This window comes from Musa acuminata, chromosome BXJ1-8 (assembly GCF_036884655.1).
Source record: "Musa acuminata AAA Group cultivar baxijiao chromosome BXJ1-8, Cavendish_Baxijiao_AAA, whole genome shotgun sequence".
In the NCBI taxonomy this organism is placed as follows: Eukaryota; Viridiplantae; Streptophyta; class Magnoliopsida; order Zingiberales; family Musaceae; genus Musa; species Musa acuminata.
In genome coordinates, this window is record NC_088334.1 from 45085625 (window position 1) to 45106575 (window position 20951).

The following is a 20951-nucleotide window of genomic DNA, read 5'->3' on the forward strand; positions in this document are numbered from 1 at the left end:
TACAACCTCTCCTCGTAAAGAAACCACTGATAAAAATTGATATCTTTGCTCATCATTCATGTCAAGTAAAAGTACTGATAAGAAGCATCTTTTGGGACCAGTTAGTGCCACCACACACATTATTCCTTATGGCTTCAACTGAAAGGAAGCATCTTTTGGGCTTTAAGCTCTAAAGAAAGCCAAGCAACAATAAAGCAGGACAAGGCATCAAAGAGGCATGATTTAACTCATCTGATGTGTGACCAGCCTTTTTGCTTTTCTTTACTCATGAAATAAATTGAATTCCACAAAAAGTGATCAAGAAAACCTGTCTTTGATGCCTTCTTTTCCATAACAATTTGAATCTAAGTTTTAGAAAATAAATAATTTGGAATATGATAGTTTTCCATAATTCATTAGACAAGATACCAGAGGAAAAAAATATAGGTCGTATACAAGGATGATGCCTTAATAAAAATCTAAGAGGACTCCTAATGATATTAAGAGTCTCTCACATATAAACTTCAATTTAACTGGAAGAAGAAAAAAAATGTAACATATGCTAATTAATGCAATTATTAAGACTGTACACATGAAATTATGAATAACGATGAGTGGAGATTGCTTCCATCTCTATCTTCCTCAACTTGTGCTCTGTTGACTATTTGCTTGTGTAGATTGATTATGCAGGTTATATACACTTATAAGAGGATTATAGTAATTGGCTTCTGTGAACTGTATATAAAAAATTTTGATTCCATTGCTATACCGTATGCAGTGATCAGAAGTACTCTTTGTGGAAATGGAAGCGTGTTGACGTCCGGTGGCTCATCTCATGCGATAATTTCCTCAGCTCTTTTGCCAGTGTTGGTGTTCCACAGTAGAATACGCCTACATCAACCAGTAGATGAATGCTAAGTGGGAAAATTGATGAACACATTACTCGAATGACAGAGACTAAATTTGTTATTACAGTCTCATGAACGAGGTAAAAAGTTTTTGTGTGTGAAGTTATTACCTACTGTCGCGCCGGGATGCTTGGAAGCTAACTTGGTGAATACTTCTTTCCAATTTGGTCTTGCAAAATGAGTTCTCACCTGACAAGGCAACAATTGCAATCATCATCAAGTTTGATGAAACAGAAATTATCGCAGAGATGCAATACTAACTAATTTCACCCACAAATAAATCCACTATGATCGTGTCATCTCTGTACTCCACTAAGTATTGTTTCCGACTTAATTCGATGCTTAACTAGAAGTAGTGACTGTCAGACTGAAACAAGTAGTGTTCATTATAATTCCTTAAATATCTTTCAGAATTCCTTGCTCAATTAAATATTTTCCTGTGCACTGCTGTGATGAAAGTTTCCTGCATACTTACCCGAGTGCCTGAGACAATGTCCACTCCATGCTTAGCATGATTCAGAGCCTGCACCATTTTGAGGAGAGTGGTCCTTGCATCACGCTCCTCGTAAACACTAGTCAAGTAATTATGCATCTCTATAATACCCTGTTCCAATAAGTTAATAACATTTTGTTACTTCCATTGTTTAAAATATCTTGAATGAGCAATGCAAATGAATGCAACAAATTGGGGAGAGAGAGAGAGAGAGAGAGAGAGGCAAATGATAACCTTCTTGTCCATATCAGCCACATCATTCATTACTCCTTTGAACCACTCGAAGGATCCTGCTTCCCTTGTGACCCAGTAGAAATGAGCACTGCTTGTTCTGTATGATCTCTTCTTGGTGCTGCTACTGGTGGTAGAGATGCTGAAGCTGTTACTGCTAACTTCAGACCTACTAGTTTCCATTGCCAGTTCCTAAATAAAAGGCCTTAAATAAGAGAAATATTCCAAAAATCCAAAAATACAGATACCTCAGTGAAGCAAGCATGTACTATTGCTTTACCATGAGTTCATCGGCTAACTTAATGTTGTTGAGTAGGTCCCTAAGAATGCTTATAAAAGGTGTTGCCCCTATGCCAAGCCCCACCAGCAGTAGAACATCATAATTCCGGAAGTCTTGTGCTGGGGCACCATAAGGACCATCCACAAACAATCTAGGCAAGCTGCACAATAATTGAATTCAAGCATGAGCTCTTTTTCTTATGAACAGCCTTAAGAGTTCTTTGCTGTAGTATATAAATTAAATCACCTTTTCTGTTCCAAAGAGCCCGATTCATTAAATGTGGCTTTCCCTGTTGAGTGTGGAGAGAAGTAGTTTTCTATAAATATGCGTTTAAGCTCCTGGGTCCAGTCACCACTTGTTCGAATGTGGACACTAAGATATTCGTCACCAGGAGCTGATGTAATGGAGAAAGGATGCCTGTTGGAATGAAAAGCACAATGTTGAGGTTTCTGTATGAAATGAACTCAGCTAACAAAAGAATCAGCAACGATAGCTTCGGTATGAACCATTCAAATGGGGAGATGGTAGGGCATTGCAAAAATATGTACTGTCCGCTTCTATAACGAAATCCTTGTGGCTTGGACATTGTCACAGTCAACACACCACCAGGTAGCAAAGAAACCTGCACAGAGCAGTTGCTGTTGATCAATAGGGAGCTATCAAATCATCGCATCAAGCTTCATTATTGCATTTTACAGGATAAGCAAGTTGTAAAAATAGATAAAGAGAAGACCATAAGAATATTTGGAGTTTCTCATTTACAGTTGCATGTGAGATCACCACAAAACAAGTTGTATGATAGATGACATGGTTTTTTATGGTATTTCTCAGATTTCTCCTATGTATAAACATTGTTCATTTTGTTACGTTTGTGAAGTTGGCAAAATAGTTCAACATTTATCAGGAAAAGGATAAAAAATTTAAGAAACATTATGACCATATACAGAGTACAAACTGAATAATGCACAGCTGAAGGGAACTTGTACCTTTAAAATCTTGACAGAGTAACCTTTGGACCGAAAGGCTCTCAGATTTCGCTCACCCAAATAGAGCAGCAATGGAACAGAGATGTACATCCATGTCTGTCCACAGCACCACATAAACAATGATTAATTAGTTCAATCAATATATCTAACTAGTAGTACAGTATCTAAACAAGTGTAACTGATATGGGTACAGCTCAAACTTTTATGCTAGTGTTGTCACTGACTTCAGTACATTGGGAACACAATTAAACTCCAGTTATTAGTTCCATACATGTTAGGCTTTCTAAGATTTGCTTATGAAAAGATTAGTCTTTGATTCATCAATAAATCTCATCCTGGTCCACGGAATCAAGTTTCAGCACAATGGTATTGATCATACAGTGGGCCAAGCAATCATCTAAAAGATTGATTAAGAGTTGCCACCCTCGACATCGTGGTAGGGTATGCAGTACATGGAATTCCCAAAAAGAAATGGTGGTGGACAACCCAACATGTGACGGACCGACCTCTGGTTGACCATCGACGAAGGGAAACAAATGGGCAGAACATGCAAGACACAAAAAGAATACAAGACAATCAAAGCCAAACCAGTTGAAGATAACTTTGTCACTTACCAGCTTCATAAATGCTCCACACTTAAATATGTCGCTAAGTCCATGTTCATATCCGGAAATCTTAAATCTATGCAGGACCATGAACTGCCCGATGATATAGAAGAATAAATAAGACAATGTAATCTAAATTAATGTGTTCTAGGCCAGTAAGTCTGCACTGTTTCAACTGGACCCATTTAATGTTCATCATAATTTACACATTGGAGGCTTCTGAAAGCTTCTTTTCAATCACAAGTTGGCAGTAATAATTCCTCATGCATAAAGTAGTATAGTTGCATCAAAGGTGGTGCGTATAACAATTAATATAATAATACACTAATGTCATGAAGGCTATGATGGATAACCTTTTCTCAAAAAGTTTTCTCTATTGAAACCGTACATTCAAAATGATAAAAGTTCAAATTAATAACAATAATAAGTCACAATATTCCAGCTACAATTGTCTTGTAAAATTGATTTTTTGATCTGAAAGGCAAACAATGACCACATAAAATTTATGAAATCTACACTCTGATCATCTTGATTATATATATAATCAAATAATAAATCCAAAATACTTTTGGTTTATTTACCAACACTTGTGATCTATCTTAACTATGCTCTTAACGCTGAATACAAAATTTTCATTTACTAATTGCAACTTTCTATTATTCTGATATAACCAGCATTCTTCATGGGCTCCTGAACATGATGGATATGACATTATGTTCAATTTTCTTACGTACCAAACGAATCCTAGGGCATATTTCAAACACCAACCATGGCATCTACGAACTAAACTAGTACTCTTGACGACATTATATCAAGTGGAACAATCTGGATTCCTTTCCTAAATACATAGCATGATTCCATGACCACTTGCAAGTTCCAAGTCAATCAGCACAAGCTGTCAACATGACTTCAGGTTGAAGCCAACTTATTTGTGATCGCTACCTAACCTTTGAAGCAGATTATTTAATTGAAAACTATACTTATCCTTCCATGTGAGGTGTTGGGCCAAATTCCAAGCCTCCATGACGCTACACTAAAAATAAAAAAGCATTCCTTACATCAGCTGTTTCAACCTAGGCACAACATATTCCATCATCAATTATAAGTTTGAGGGTGGACCATGTTGTCAAATCCATCAGCAAGAGTCTCTGTCTCTGACACACACACACCACCCATAATCTCAGGGTAAAAAAGAAAAAAAAGAAGCAACTTTAGACCTGCTTTATCTGGTACTAAATTGTAAATACATATGAACAGATAAATTTAATTGATGTGACTGTTTATCAAATGTGTCCTATCAAATTTGACATTGTTGCACCGGTCAGTCCGATGAGATCGGTCAAGATCTAAAATCTAGACTCGATTGATATACTAATCGAGTTAATTCTGTGTGGTGAAGGGCGGGGTCAAACTAACATTAGGAGGGTAATTTGGAACGGGATCCCGTCCAACCACCCTCGATGACAACTCGAACTCCATCTCAGATCTTAACCATCCAGATGTGAGGTAGGAGGAATTGGTGGTTGAGATGGGGGGAATTGGAGGATCTGGATTCTTCTTAGAAGTTGGAGAGGATCCGGACAGTGGAAGCTTCCGGTCTGCTCCACAGCCACCGGGGCCCGCCCGTATTCGGTGCTTGTATCCGGTAATCGATGGGGACGTGAAAGTGGTGTTATTCCGTGTCTTGTCCCGATCGATCACATGTGCTTTGAGTGGACGTCCCATACTGAGGCGACGCTTTTCCTACCCTCTTCAACACCTACCGATGTCTGCCCACCTGATTTCTCATCGGAGGCGATCCATATTCCTAGTGTTGGGGCCCCACGATGACCGCGACTCACATCTTGGTCCGAGTTTGAGTTTGAGTTTGAGCAACTCATCACTCGCCCAGACTCTATAGGGGGTGGCCCCACTAGAAACACGTAGACCCATTTACTATATGATCGAGTTAGACCTGACGAACACCATGAATCTGGTTTAAAATGTCAGATCTTGAGAAAAGATCGGACGAACGCAATCACGAACCCAAATGCGGCGTCCAGAGTCGTGCCCCGACTTGGGGCCCGAGCGGTACGATAGACAAATAACCACTAGTGTTAAGCTCCGACGCCGCACATGTTTCTTCCCGTGATTTGCGCTACGGCAGCATGCCGCAACGTAAGTCGGAGAACATACCCTTCTCATCTCGCCCCCCGTCGCATCGCGTCCCATATGTCGTGTATATTTCAGGCAAATGCCGATGGAACTGAGAAAAAGAAGAAACGAGTCCGTGGCACATACCGTTCGTTGGTACCACTTGTGGACGAGGAACACGAAGTAGCCGTGGATGAGCAGCAGGAGGTAGACGACGGCGAGCAGGTGGTGGGAGTACCAGAAGGCGTTGAACCCGGTGAGGCGGTTCAGGGGGAAGGGCAGCCGCACCCCGTTCTTCCTGAACCGGTGAGTCGCCAGGGTGAAAGACACCGCCATCAGCGCCACCATCGCGATCCCCGTCACCCCCTCCACCCCGGCCACCAGGCTCCTGTACGTGGGCTTCTCTGGCCCGAAGTACCTCGCCACCATCTCGTAGTGCGCCGGCGATGAGTTGATCAGCCGCGGGAAGTCGCACGCCAGGTGGTTCCCGGCGTGAAGCAGTATCCCGACCACTATGGCCGTCGCGATCATCTGTAACAACACATCAACAAATAACGAGTTTAATAATTAGGGAGTATAACAATGCTTTAGTTTTCCTTTTCGGTACCATATAAATGTAAAAGAATCTTAACAACTTTTAATCAACATGCGTACGTACATATAAAATACGCACAGCATGTGGACGAGTCAACCACGTGGCTTAAACTTAAGAATGCATCTCCTGGAAGCATCTTATAGATTAATAGTAACCGTGTTTTAAGTTTTGGGAAGGTATATGAGTTCGAAGAAAAAACCCATCTTCGATGAACTTCGGCGAAAAGAACAAAAACTGTGGTGGTTGGTGACGTCGATCGTGGCTGACCCCCACCAGCGACGACAACAGCAATCCACTGTCTGCTTAAGAACAGCTGACACACCTTGGCCGAAGAGGAACATGACACGTCAGAGGGAAGGTATACGCTCCACTGCAGTAAGAGGAGGCGGCAGCAGGCCCTTCCCCGGTGCCTTGGAAGGGAAAGCACATGGGATCCACTTAGGATGGACTGGGCAGTGCGTCGTATCCGCTCAACGCGGACCGTCGGCTACCATGGGAGGCCCCAATACGAAGCTTGCAGTTGGCAACGCAAAACCAAACACGATGAGAGAGGTGCGAGTTTCGCGAGAAGAAGACAGCTCAACCACTACGTAATTAACGAGTGGCGAGGGAGAGACTGCCTAGTGGCCGAGGACTCACTGACCACGATGTAATTTGGTGCAACATGCAAGCAAGATGTCAAGCATCGGAACGTCAGCGACAAAACAATGTGAAAGCGTTCGATCCACCTACCTTGTGGAAGGTGATGTTGTCGTCGAAGGGGACGAAGAGTCGGGCGCGGGTGGAGCGGAGCCACGTGAGGGTGTTCCGGCAGACGGGAAGTAGCACGAGGGACATGTTGAGCTTGAGCGTCTCGGCAGCGCCCTTGGCGGTGGGGAGGCAGTAGCCCATCACCCGGAACGCTGTCCGCTGCCGGTACTGCGTGAACTTCCAGGCGAACAGGCCCGCCATGGCGGCTACCCACAGTGCCACCACCCACGCCCGCTGCCAGTTCTCCCGAGCCGCCAGCCGCAGCCTCGTGGCGGCGCGCCGGGGGCTGAACCAGGGGCGGCGCGGGGGCTTCGGCGCGCCGCCGGGGATGGTCTGGCTCCACGCCGCGGCGCTCGCCGTGCTCAGCGGCCGGCTGTAGTTCATGTAGGTGTCCCGCTGCAGCAGCAGCGCCTCCAGCTGCCACAGCTGTCAACCAAAACAGAGCAACAGACCGCAGTGAGCAGGCTTCATCTGCCATGCGCTGGACACGTAGTTAAACAAGAAAATACAGCGGTCGTGTTCACCTCGATGTAGCCAAGGTTTTCGGGGTCCAGCTCCTCCATGATGAGCGCCGCATACTCCTCCGCCTGCTCTTTGAGCTTGGCCAGCTTGTTGGCCGAACAACTCAGAATTATCAACTGTGCCCCAGCAAAATGGAAAGTAAACACACTGACACTTCCAAAATCAACACCGGTAATTGAACAGGCCAGGGTGAGCTCACCTCCTGTACTTCCTGCCTCGTTATCCTCCCATCCACATTGGTATCCACCCTATCGCAAGACAATCGCAGGAAGTAGTAAGGAAAAGGCTTCTATCAGTGATCGAAATTTCAAGAACTACAAGTAAAGAAAGAATTTAGGGCACTCTGGTAATTGCGTACATGTCGAAGAAGATTTGGAGGCGGGCGTCGAAGCTTTGATCGGAAATTTGGACCCAGAAATCGTAGAGCTCTTCTTTGGTTATCCTCTCCAAGTTTTGGCGCCGCCTTCTCGCCAGGGCGTCGAATATGCCCACCGCGAACTCCTTCGAATCCACCATTCCTGCGAGGAGGGGAGATCGAGATGAAACCAGAGCGGTTATCTGTCATCTATCTGGGGGTTATTCGATCCTGATTCGAATACAAGGGACGAGAAGAGAGTGTGTGAAAGAGAGAGGGACGGACCGATGCATTCGCCGAAGTCCTCACGGGAGAGCAAGCCATCCTTGGCAAGCACGGCGAAACGGTCCTCCACCCGGCCCCAGAGCTCGGCCAAGTTCGCCGTGGCCGTCGTCGTCCGGCTGATGAAGCGGAGCCCCTTAAGGGCCCGCTGCGCCCCGGACCGCGTTCGCTCCAGCCGCGCACGGATCCGTCGGGCGTCGCGCGACGACATGGCGGTCGCGGGGGCCGGGAGCGGGCCGGACCCCGAGGCCGAAGCCGACTCCTCGGCAGCCAGCATCTCCGCCAGCGTCCGCCGCGGTGTCGGCGACAGCAGCCACGAGAACTTGCGCCGGATCCGCGACGCCGTCGACGAGCTCCGGCTCAGGCTGGCGGACGACTCCCGCCCCGCCGCCGCCGCCGCCGCCGCCGCAGCGGCAGCAGCGGCAGCGGATGTCGGCGTGACACTCCGCACCACCATCGACTCCTCGTCCAGCTCCAGCATCACCTCCACCAGATCGCTCTGGTCGTTGAGGAAAACAGGCAACATTCCGCCTCCGCCGCCGCGGCGACCGCCATAGCCGTAGCCGTGGAAAACCGACTCATCGCTGGAGTCCTCATCCTCCGCGAGGATGTCGGCGATCCGCCGGTGGCGCGACTTCCGGACGCCCCCGCAGCCTGATGGCGGCGTCCTCACCATCTCCCCGGTGCGCCGCTCTCTCCCGATCCCCTTTTTCTTTTCCTCTTTATTACCCTCTTCCTCTTCTTGCCATAGTTCCACTTCTTCTCACCTTCTTAAAACGAACACAAGAAGGAAACGCTTTTGCGATGGTAAGCTCCAACGCTGAAGAGTGGTTAGGATTCGTGGTACAAACCAAGCAGACGTGAAAGAGAGAAAGAGAGGCAAAATAAAAAGTTAAACATAGTAAAAACGAATAAAAAATTCATGAACCAATTCGACCGTCAAATGCCAATTCGACGTCTCTGATTGGCCGACTTGATAAATTCCCTTTGATTAAGACAAAAAAAAAAAACTCCGCGTGATGCATCGCACGCGGATCTCAAAGCGAGAGCTCGTCCGATTGACGGTGCTCGTGAGTTGCAGGGATGAGGCGGTCACCGACGGGAATCGGTGCGTGTCACTTCTAAGGAGCCGGTCAACATGAGTCGGCGCGAGCCGGGAAGCAGAGCCACGAAGCGTGCGACCGGCTATGGTCGGTGGCTCGAAGACGAGAACGCCCCTATGTCGGAAGGAGGCATAAACGATGGGCTCGGGCAAAGTGGTAAATCGAGCATTCCACAGGCGAGAAAGGGTAGTTTGGGTAATTTGGATCATGGGTCCAGCTAATTCTAGCTGTTTGAGAACATGCAACGGCGGATGGAGATTGGCGTCCGGTGTTTAGCGATGCTATTTCTCTCTGACTAATTTGCCCTCCTCCCTCTATAAAAAGAAGAAATATTAACATGTCTTCGTTTCACCAACTCTGACATAACATGAAGGAAATAGTTTAAAAGGACCTTCTAGAATATTCTAGCTCAAATTTGATCATTAAATAATTAACACATTTTAGACGGGTCGGATAAGATACATATGGATATCCATATTAGCCATATATGGATAACATGCATTGAATTGCATGTTACATCACCACCCACCAATTTACATGGGAAATAACATAAAAATTACAAAGAAAAAAGAAAAAAAATATGGGGAGAAGGTAAAAAAAAATTAAAAATAAAAAACCAGTGTGACATGGTCAGAATACATGAATACTTGCTACATAACTATCCTTGTCCTCTCTCCCTTGGTAGCTTCATTTCCAGCTACACAATTCTACATCCTACATACAGATGAAGAAACACAAGCTGACTGCAACTCTTTTGTTTGCTTCATTTGATGTTTTGATTTCCTCTCCTCCATTTCAGATTAGGGTCACTTCTCCAGGGAACTTATCACCACCCTGCAATCCAAGTTTCTTTCTTTAACAGTTGGATCAAAGTTGTTTACAGCCGCCAATTGTGCCAAAATGAATGAATAATTACGAGCAAAATATGAATTAGGGTTTCCTGTGGAAAACTACACATAAAAAGATAGCAGTTTTTGTGTACGGATTATTAGGGTTTCCTGTGCAAAGAATTTATGTTTCGAAAGGGGTATAGAGGGACGAACCAGTCGTAGACGGTGGGGTTCCTGGACTCGACCGTCTGCATTCCCTCCGCCGCCGGCACCGACTTCCTCTGCAGCCTCTTCCAGTCTCCTCTCGGCCCCGGAGCTGCAGAAGAAGCGGTTCAAAAGACGAACTTTTCATGTTACTGGACCTTCGACAACCACGTAACAGACAACTCACGCGCGACGGGGGAGTCGGGGGCGCTGGTCGGCGAGGAGGGGGAGCGGGGGGAGGAGGCCGGGGTGCGGAGGATGGTGATGCTGCGGCTGACCTGGCCGGCAGCGGCAGCGGTAGCGGCGGCGGCGGCGGAGGAGGAGGAGGAGAAGGAGTTGTACTTGCGGAGCTTGCGGAGGGGCGGGGGGCCGGCGATGGTGTCGTCCCACAGCTGGTCGAGAAGGCCCATGTGGTTTGCTTTGCTCTCCTTCTTTCTCCCTCGAGAAGAGTTTTGAGACTCCGAAAGGAGAGACTTTTGCGCTCTCGTGTTGGGAGATCGGAGGGAGCTGAGGTTGGCATTTATCGAGGACGGCAGTGGGTTTGTTTTGAATAAGGTCAAAATTGGTCAAAATTAACCCTTTAAATTGGCTGGCTCAGCTTGGGCTTGATTTGGCTTCCTCCCTTCAATTTTCTATTCTTTTCCTTACCCTAAAATATGGATTCCATTAGTAGTTCCTCTACCTCTATTTTTAAGTAAAAATTATACACAAAAAATGGATTCTATATCTCTTTCCTTCCACTGGGAAAAAAAAAACCTTAGCTTACCTCTAACTGTAGGTCTTTTTTTTTATTTTCAAGTTAATGCATTCATTAAACACATATACCTAATAAGTAGGCACTTGCAGAATATGTATAAGAAAAGGGTAAATTTGCCTATACATAATTCACTTCAATTAAAAAAAATGAGTTTAAGAGAAAAATATTTAGGATTTTGACAATACTTAGTGACTCTTATTTATAAAAATTGATGAATAAAATATTTCTAAAAAAAAAAAAATTCAAAGAATATTTTTCAACATGATTGATTGAACTCATTACCAGAGGACCAATTTTGTGTATGATTTATTGAAACAAGGAGCTGAGAGGGAGAGCCAATTGATGTCAAGATGATATGCTTCTGGAATTAGTAGGCTACACAAGGCCTACCAGATTTAAGTGGTCTCTCTATTGGGAAGACCCTTGTGATATCTCTGGTTCATACAAGCAAAATAAGCATCAGCAAAAAATGATATAGCCATCTCACAGTATTGATCTGCATGTATATTGGAAGTAGATACTAAAAGAATCACTTTTTCTAGGTTTTGCATGAAGATCAGAAGCTTTCACAAAACACAATTCACATAGACAATTGATGCTTCAAGTCTAACTGCTTAATCTTCCATCCAAAAGAGAGAATTTTAACTGTTTGATTCTACCTTAAGTGGATAAGAAACCTGGAGCTGGAAATAAAAGCTCATCACCACATCCATTTGTTGTCACTCATGAAATCAGTGTCACCACCACTGATAACTCTAATTGTGACAGGCATCTAATTTCAGTTTCTGGTAGCTGGCCTGAGAAATTTTTTGAAGACAAAGCACAAGCAATTTAGTCTTACATATTTGTAAGAGATTGATTGTACCAAACACAACTTAAAAAGAAGAGAAAATATTCTTCAAAGTAGAGGAATGCCAACAACTGAAGTTACCCATTGGAGAGGTCAACCAATTTATGTTAGGACAATCGGTATCTGAAGTGGAGGAGCTTTCTCACCTCCCTATCTTCAACAAGAAGACCATCTGACTAGAATAAAAAAACAGACAATTATTATTAATGGTAGGTTCCATAATCTATTTTTCTGGGAATTAATCTCCATACAAGGAGGGAAGAACAGGAAGCTTCTGTATAGAGCCCATGGATTCCCACAACCCTAGTTGAAAGTGAAGGTTCTGAACATGATCCAATTGGTTTTTAGTTTATCTATCTCAAGTTCATGAACATGGATTTTCCATTTCGGGTGTGCCATGTTATGTGGGGCATAAGAACCCTATTTTTTCACTCCTTTTCTCCTTCTTCTGCCCTTCTACTTCAATCATATAACTAGAGACAAGAAGATCCAGAATATTCCAAAGTGGATAAGGCAAGGTGACATGGGGAGCTTTGGATTTTTCATCCCTTAGGATCCTCATCATGAATAGACAAGTTGCCAAAAGTGCTATTTCCTCCTATTGCAGCTTTAACTTTTTGCCCTCAGAATGTGTAGAATTGCTTGCACAGGCTATTTAAAAGGGGAAAATAACTTCTGATGGATTGGAATACAGGAGAGACCAATCATTTCCAACAGTGAACAAGATTTATAGAAATATGCTATCATAATGAATTTCCAGTATGCATCTCTTTTTCACCTACTCTATACAACTAAATAGTTCTCAAAAAAAGAATAAAAATGATGACACCCATCCCATCAGGAGATTGTTTTATTTACTAACATGAATATTCTTATATTCTCCATCTTTGGTGTTTCATCAAAATTGATTATTGTTTTGATAACTCAGACTTTCCTTATTCTAAATGTAGACATGACTGCTAAGCTAGAAATGACTGTGTTCATGGAACTAAATTGCTTAAATGTCTTACTCTTTGATTCTAAATTGTAATACACTAGAAGTTCTTTCTTTTTTTTAAGAGATCATCACTCGAAGCCAAATCAAATAAAGGATGCAACCCAAAGAGGAAAAAGAGTTCCTTTATTTCTTATGGATTCCCGATTTGCATATTTTCTTAACAAACGACAACAAAATATTTTATGTCAACTGTAACATATTTAACCAGAGGTTTCTATTAGAAGAAATACAACAACAACAACAACAACAATGACCCATAATGTCCCAATTACTTGAGGGCCAGAGATCTTAGTTACCCCTCTAATCTAGCTACTTCCTTATGGAAAATCCAAGAGAATGCAACAAATTAATATAGACCACGACAAGAGGAAGCCCTCTGAAGTAATGAAGCAAGATAATAATAGCAAATAAAAGCAGAAAACAAAGCTGAGAGAGAGAGAGAGAGAGAGAGAGATAAAACTTCCTATAAAAAAAAATTAAGCGAGCCGAAATCCCAAGTGTAAATAAGAACACACACATACCCACATACACACCCACATGCTTACCAATTTTTTGGTGTTAAAAATAGACAAGAAATATAGATAATACCAACAAACAGAAAAAAAAAAAAAAAAAAAGAACAAATAAGTGCATTGATTCATGCACTCTATGTAGAATTGCTCTAATGCTTATTCTCTATCTTGGTATGTCTACAAGGTAGACCTTGTAAAGGGACATCAAGTCATGAGGATAAGGTTATCCTCCAAAAGAAAGAAAAGTGAAACAGCTTAGATCTTTTAAACTGTGCCACTTGCTCTAGTCTCATTTAATAGCATCTCTGCACTACAGGAAACTTATAGACCTACAGGCACATATATCTGCAAGGGACAGAGGCTCAGTTACTTCCCTTGGGACCTTATTGTCTTTCTTTTATCTTACCTGGATCATCTCTTCGATTTAGTTGTATATGCAAAAGGACAATGTCTCTCAACTCGAGTATCTGATACCTCTTGTCCTGTCAACAGGGGAAAAAGCTTCCCTTGTTGCCTTTTGGGAACCACTAAGTTGGATTGCAACCACTTACAAGCTTAGACACTGCATTTATTTGGAATTGTCACTGCAAGAACCTTGAATCTGGACATAATAGTATTCTTGTTCCCTCCCCTTCTTTCTTCTATTTTGTTCATGTACTTTTAGGGGTTTGTATTAGGCCAACCTACAAGTCCTGAGTTCTTTAAATCTTTGATAAGTTAGCTATGTGAATGCACCTGTCCACATTGGTTTACCTTTCAGTACATAATTTGCTTTCAGCACATCCTGTTCAACTTTTTTCCCAAATTTGTCCAAATAGATGTCTCTTACAAGTTTCTTGTGGCATAGTGTTGCTTTACTATTGTAAAGTTACTATGATAAGTCTGCTTATGGGTTTGGTTTCATTGAATAAATGCCTGTTTCTTCTGTGTGTCACCAAATGGATTCAAATCCTTTAGTAGCAAAACTTAATATATGGTGGTCATTGTCATCCTAACCTAGCTGAATTATAATTTAACTTGGTAAAGAAGCATTTGATAAGTCTTCAATCGAGAAATTTATTTGAATAAAAGGAGTACATGAAATTGAGCAGAGGACCATTCCGACCATCCTACAATTACAAGTTCCAGTCTACCAGCCTACCACTACTACTAGTAATCATTTTCTACAGTGCAAGGTTGAAGAACTGCAGGGTAGGAAGTTTTACCTGAAACACTCAGAAGAGTGAAATAAATACAGGTGCAATTCTAGAACTCTAAGCTGAGACCTTAGCATTGTGAGATGAATTGTCATGCTTGGATGATGCCTTTTGCTTTCTTCCGTTCCTTCTCTTGCTGTTGCTGCCTCTTCCTTTTGAGGATTGCCCTGCATCCTTTGTCTGCCAATGCAGATTTAAAATTCAGAAGGTGACTAATAAAAATATTATACCATACAGAAGTGCTGATCCAAAACATGGAAGAAGTTGCAAGGCATTCAGATAGAAGGATTAAAAAGGTGGCAAGCATAGTTAGCTGTCTGAATCTGCTTCAAGCATGGCAACTTATAGATTATCCTACATCTTAAAATTATTCTCTCAAAGAAGCCACCTCATTCCAGTTGCTATATTTGAAGTTATAAAGTAGATGTGTCCCGATCTGACTTGGTAAAGCCATGCCTCTATCATTCTCAACCTCCACAAATCATCAGCCTGCCAGGTCAAATTATGTGGCAGAAACCAGATATCATCTGATGAACTGCCTCTTCTGGCATGCTACTTTGTGTATTTCCAGCAAAAGGTGGCAACCAAAAACATGCTCAAAATGATGTGAGATGATACCAACATCCACTTGCTTCAGAATCTTACTACAGGAACCACTCTTTTTGTCAAGCTAAATAGGGTGATTGCTCAAGCTAAGCAATCAACTTAGTAGGCAAATAAATGCTATGACTGTCATGAATCACTTTTTTTACATCAAGTAGTGCTCTGAAGAAAATATCTAAATTTCAAACAGTAATGCATGGTGAACACACAAAATGCATATAGGAAACCAATGATGCATGAATGTCAATAGTGAATTGAGTGTGATATGTTTGCCTTTCCACATGCAATGAAAGCACCATGTTGGTGTGCCATTGCTAACACATCAACACCAGTATAAGTGCCTTTTTCTGTGTTACTGATTGCTATATGTTGCATATGTGTATGTGATAAAGATTGACCTAATCCTATGAACTGTCAACTTCTGTAGCATGTTAAATTCAATGTAACCTATAACAATGTTGGTAGGATGAACTCGGAGGACAAGTAGCCAAGAAATGCTTGGGTGAGTCCAGTGCATAGCTGTATGGATGAAGATGAAGAACTCAATGGACATGTGAGAGAGACACAAGGGTGCAGGAACAAGTACTGAGAACTTTCTCTGCAAGTTTGGGACCCGCAGCAGCAGCAGGTACGTGGAGATCCCTGGGAGGAGGGGGGATGAGAAGAGTGGACTCGGCGACTCACCCCGTGGCAGAACCCAATGGCGGCCGGGTCCAACTCGTCCGGCTTCCGCTTGCCCGAGTCCATCGCCGAGTTGTCCCGTTTGTTGCCGCAGGACGCCGCGCCCGAGGTGGCCGAGGAGTAGCCGCAGAATCCCGCGTCCAGATCGTCGTGGAACATCTCCACGAACATCTGCTGCAGCTGCTCGAAGCTCTCCTGGCCGCTCCCCTGCACCAACGCCCCGTCGCCTCAAACGAGAAGAAGCGTAAATGAGATGAATTCAGAGCAACTCAAAGACAAGGGACTTACACAGCGTTTGGTTTGCCTCATCATTTGCGCCATCTCCCCAAGAAACTCCACCATCCCCTGCGACGAAAGGGGTGATCGAGAGAAACAAAGGAAAAATCGAGGAATCGCACCAAAGTAAAAGTTGGTTTACCTCTTCGTCTTTGTCGTCGTCTTTGTCGTAGGCTCCAACATCGTACAGAAATCTCTTGTTGGAGTCGGAGAGAACTGTGCCTCAACATGACAGAAGAACGGGAACCCATAAAAATGCCTCTTTTTTGTGTGTATGGAACGGGCAGACTACGATTTTGCTGAATCACGGAGCAGATACCTCTAGCTTCGTATCTTTGTCATCATTTGATGACATGGTCTGTAGAGATCAGGGAAAAGGTGGGTGCAGAGGGGAGGAAAAGACGGGGAACGAACCAGAGTAGGCTTTCTGGATCTCCTGGAACTGCTGCTTCGCTTCCTTCATGCGAATCTCATTACCCGACGCCGAGCACTTATCGGGATGCCACTTCTGTCGCGAACAGTAGGGAAAAGATGAGAGTTTTCAGTAGAAACAAAGAGTTCGCGTCGATTCCAAAAGTTCTACTCGACCAACAAGAAGAAGGTAACGAAGCAAAACGAAAAAGGTTTCAGAGTTGAGTGACGCAATAGAATTACGCGCAGGTCGCATCGATTCCTTGCGCCACGAATCAATGATATCGAGATCAAAAGGAAAGATCATAAAACCCCAAGCCTTCAGAGGAATAATTATAGACAAAAGTTGCCGTTCTTCCAAAGATCCGACTTTTGATGTATGGAGGTCTGAGATCAACGACGATCATGACGAAGAGTGGGGATTCTCGATTCAGCACAATACCAAAGCGAGCTTCTTGTACGCATTCCTGAGCTCCGCCTCGGAGCACTCCTTCTTCAGCCCCAGCACCGAGTAGAAATCGCCGCTTGCATCCATGTCGCCCGCCATTGCAGCAAAACCACCGCCACCGAAAAGCAGATTCCGCTTCTATCCTCCTCCTCGCGCCGCCGCAAACCTGGATAGAACAAGTCGAAGAACTCACACACGTAGTAGTACCAACCCATTCATCCCCAACACGTAACTACAAGAGCCTCGAGAAACCCCCACGGCACGCCCTCCACGAATCCCCCACAGGAAATCGGTGCGTTCCTCTCGATCATTCCTCCCCCTTTAAAGTGGCAGCAGGGCACCCCCGCGGTAACTATCACCCCACCCTTATCTTTTCCAGCCTCGAGTGGAACCGTGATCCCACCGTAGGATGGGTGTCCATGATGCGTACCGACGGTCCAGATCGGTTAATACAAGATATTTTTGTCGCCTCTCCAGAAAGTTCCGTGGTTGAGGCCCGCTCTGGACACCAACTTCCACCGTGACATTTACGGGATTGCCACTGTAGCTGTGAGAGAGCGGGAGAGGTGGCGGAAAGCCTCCCTTAACGGGTAAAAGCCGGGGCGGGAGAAAACGGACAAATTCATACGCGAGAAAATGAAACGTTTTGTTTTCCTTTTTTTTTGGAAAAAAATTCATATAAATAAGTCTCTATAAATAATATTATTTTTTTATATTTATTCTTATAATTTTAACTTTAGCACATATGCCACTTGGAATCCGATCTCACATAAATACTTTATGTTGAATATAATTTGACCAATTAAGGAGATATATTAAGATACAGTGTTATATAAGAAATATTCGTCCATTCGATACGTAGCAACATAGTAAAAATGAACCTTGATCAAGAATTGGGCCACGTAAATATCAACCTAATATTAAATATCAAAGAAATATTCTATTCATATCATATCATATTTTTTCGAGTTAAACCCATTATAAAAAGCTCACTACGTCATACATTAGATATTGTTTACTCAAAACTTTCACTTTTCATTTCGAGATTCTTGCTTCTCATTAGATTTTTTTGATTTTAATCTTATGAACATCGATTACTATTCAAATCTCCCTTTGGGTCACATCGAGTTTTCTACGCATAAGACTTTGAATCAAATCAAGCTGATTTTATCATCATCGATATATATTATATAAGGTATGATCAATATTTTAGATCAATTTAGATTTGATACATATAGCGTAGTCAGTTAGACTCCCACATTAGCATGAGTGAAAAGAAAAAAATATTTATATAATTTTTTTTTTTTCAAATTGATTTAAGTATTAGAATGATCATATCAGAAACTACATGCAAGTTTTGCAAGTGACATAGAGGCATCATGAAGGAGCATTACATTCTCAAAGATCTAGTTTGGGAAGTGAGATTGCTCAGCTCAATTTCAACTTTGTTATATAGGTTGATGATAAATTTTGATACTAATATTTTGATGCTAGAAGGAAGACGTCATTACTTGGAAAGTAACCCTACATTGCCACTGTCTTATTACCACTGTCCATCGCTACATCGTCGGACTACCTCTACTATACATTGTAGCTCAAAGTCGTTACAACCCTCCATTGTACCATTGATCAAGAATTAACATCATTACTATCCATTGTCGCTCGAGGCTAATATTATCTTTAATTATGCTATCACCACCCAAAGTCACTATTGCTTATGTTGCCTTGTATTTTCATTACATATTAAAATATTATTTGCTATTATTGATATTGACAAATATTTTTGGATTCTTAGAGCTAGTGTCTTAGGAGGATGAAGATGTTGAATCTCGGACTTTTGATAATGAAATCAATCGTTATGTTTATTAGACTAATATACTTTTGAAATAAATGATACAAGAAATATGTCTATTATATACTTGGACTACCGAATGAGCAAATGTCGAACCGGAGGATTGGTCGATATGCTAAAGAATGAACTTTGTGCTAGAGGTTCAAACATCGTACAAGAAGGATCGAATATTGCAATAGAAGATCGGATATCACGACGAAGATGCTAGTTATAGGTGCCCTACAAGCCAATCGCATGAGTGATAACATATGTGACATAATATATAGTTCTTATGTTTATTATATTATTTGGTATTTTATTACTTTATATTACTTGTTGCATACATAAATATATTGTGATGTCATGGATCTGTGCAATGAGAATCGGATCGTAATGAGATCACGATAATGAGATTGATTCACCTTTAAATACAGACTCTAATAACCTTAGTCATAGGTTATTGAGAGGGACATCGAGATAATCGAATAGACTGGTATGCTGTATACTCGTCAAGATAATGGAAGTGGTTGGTCTCATAGTTGCTCGTGTGGGAACATTAGGGCTATAGTGCATGTGATTATTGGAGAATGAGTTCACAGACTGATCCGATCACGGAATGCTGAATGGTTGATGATATCTCATTGTCATACAGTGATTTCATCGTCCGAATGGTGTACTTGGTCCTTAGACTTTGAGAGACACCAAAAATATCATGTATGAGTACTCCACTCTTTGATATCGGACTTATAGGTCTGAAAGTTCCAAATCTAATATAGTTAGTTATCGGGAGTGACAAACAACCTTACGGGGGCTATTGAGTATCGATAGAGGATCATCCACTCTTGATATCATGAGAGGGATATCTTATGTGTTCTTGCTCAAATAAATCCCTAGTTAGGGTCATTCGGATTTAGAGAAAAAGAATTCTATAGAAGAATCCGATTATAGCGAGACTCAAGGAAAAATCATATGGACTTGATAACACCATGCCCGGTATACAATCTTTGAGATATTAGATGGATGATAGATTACATATATACGATAACTAAGGACAGATATGTTCAAAAGATTGGATTCCCCTGTATTGTCTAGGGACTGCGACGTAGTGGCTTAATACGTCCGTAATCAATAAGTCGAGTGATTCACTCAACTAGAAAGAGTTCTAACAGGTATGACTCATTGTCAGCTTAATATTTAGCATAGAGGGTCATACACATATTGTAGGTATTGCGACGAGTAGAGGTTCGAATTTGAGATATCCGTCGGAGCCCTTATCTTATTAGATATTCAATAAGCCCCTGAATTATTGGATCATATGAATGAGATCCAATAAGAGCAAATGAGAGATTCTTGGATAGAGATCCACTAATATAAGAGACTTGGGTAGTTGGATTGAGATATAATACTCAATAGGGTAGGATCCATTAGAGTTAAGTTGATAGGGGGCCTTTATAAACATGAGAGAACTACAAGGTATCATAGGCTAAGGCTTCTTGGTTGCCACCTCCTATTCTCCTCTCCCCTTCTCCTTCTTAGATAGCAAGTGTAGAGATTTAGACAGTGATTCGAGGAGCATCTTCATAGCCCTTACCGTGTAGATCTTCGCTAGAGAGGAGGACGTTTGACCTCATTCATCCTCTCCCATGGATATATGGGAATTCAGGAATATATGATCTCCTTAGGTAACATAATCTCCCTAGTATGCATAATTTTTAATTTTATGAGTTTTTACGCATCAATCTTCGCACGATGACAAACACATTTTTTGAAAATATGATATTTTATTTTATGTTCTTCCGCTGTGTATGTGATATCGCATATAGATTTTTCCACAGAAGACGACATGTTTAAAGGAGTAAGCAATATACCAGGGATAAGATGATGAGCCAAAGATTCATACGAAGGGTCGTAAGATATGAAGTCATGATAAAGGCTTCGATGTTGTACTTGTTGAAGTTGTTGAGTTAAAATTAAAGTGTTTAATATCAATTTGAGTCAATTTCGAGCTAATTTTGAGCCTCAGCTTGTAGCTAAGGTTTGGGTCAAAATTGGGCCGGTTAGAAAGCTAGATGAGTGGCTTATATAAAGCATGGGTCGAAATTTTGAGTTAGTTGACAACATAAAACTATTATA

General features: G+C 42.3%; 3 protein-coding genes across 3 annotated transcripts; all 3 read right to left on the reverse strand.

The window, feature by feature from the left end:
* Nucleotides 1-349: 349 nt before the first annotated feature.
* LOC103995190 (respiratory burst oxidase homolog protein E) lies at nucleotides 350-8935 on the reverse strand. Its single transcript, XM_009415726.3, has 14 exons — nucleotides 8123-8935; nucleotides 7841-8000; nucleotides 7682-7730; nucleotides 7485-7598; nucleotides 6943-7386; nucleotides 5763-6146; nucleotides 2878-2973; nucleotides 2398-2513; nucleotides 2138-2308; nucleotides 1892-2051; nucleotides 1615-1803; nucleotides 1363-1491; nucleotides 998-1076; nucleotides 350-870 (listed from the first exon to the last, which is right to left on the reverse strand). The coding sequence occupies exons 1-14, from the start codon at nucleotides 8793-8795 to the stop codon at nucleotides 761-763; spliced, it is 2874 nt and encodes a 957-aa protein (XP_009414001.2). The 5' UTR covers nucleotides 8796-8935; the 3' UTR covers nucleotides 350-760.
* Nucleotides 8936-9676: 741 nt separating this feature from the next.
* Nucleotides 9677-14249, reverse strand: LOC108953512 (dormancy-associated protein homolog 3). The gene is made up of 6 exons (XM_065080114.1): nucleotides 11945-14249; nucleotides 11673-11810; nucleotides 11296-11447; nucleotides 10444-10905; nucleotides 10266-10368; nucleotides 9677-10056 (listed from the first exon to the last, which is right to left on the reverse strand). The coding sequence occupies exons 4-6, from the start codon at nucleotides 10664-10666 to the stop codon at nucleotides 10029-10031; spliced, it is 354 nt and encodes a 117-aa protein (XP_064936186.1). The 5' UTR covers nucleotides 10667-10905; nucleotides 11296-11447; nucleotides 11673-11810; nucleotides 11945-14249; the 3' UTR covers nucleotides 9677-10028.
* A 154-nt stretch (nucleotides 14250-14403) lies between these two features.
* Nucleotides 14404-17284, reverse strand: LOC135588135 (uncharacterized). The gene is made up of 6 exons (XM_065080113.1): nucleotides 16982-17284; nucleotides 16543-16636; nucleotides 16271-16344; nucleotides 16141-16197; nucleotides 15856-16059; nucleotides 14404-14748 (listed from the first exon to the last, which is right to left on the reverse strand). Exons 1-6 carry the CDS (start codon nucleotides 17084-17086, stop codon nucleotides 14626-14628), a joined length of 657 nt encoding a protein of 218 aa, XP_064936185.1. The 5' UTR covers nucleotides 17087-17284; the 3' UTR covers nucleotides 14404-14625.
* Nucleotides 17285-20951: the final 3667 nt, after the last annotated feature.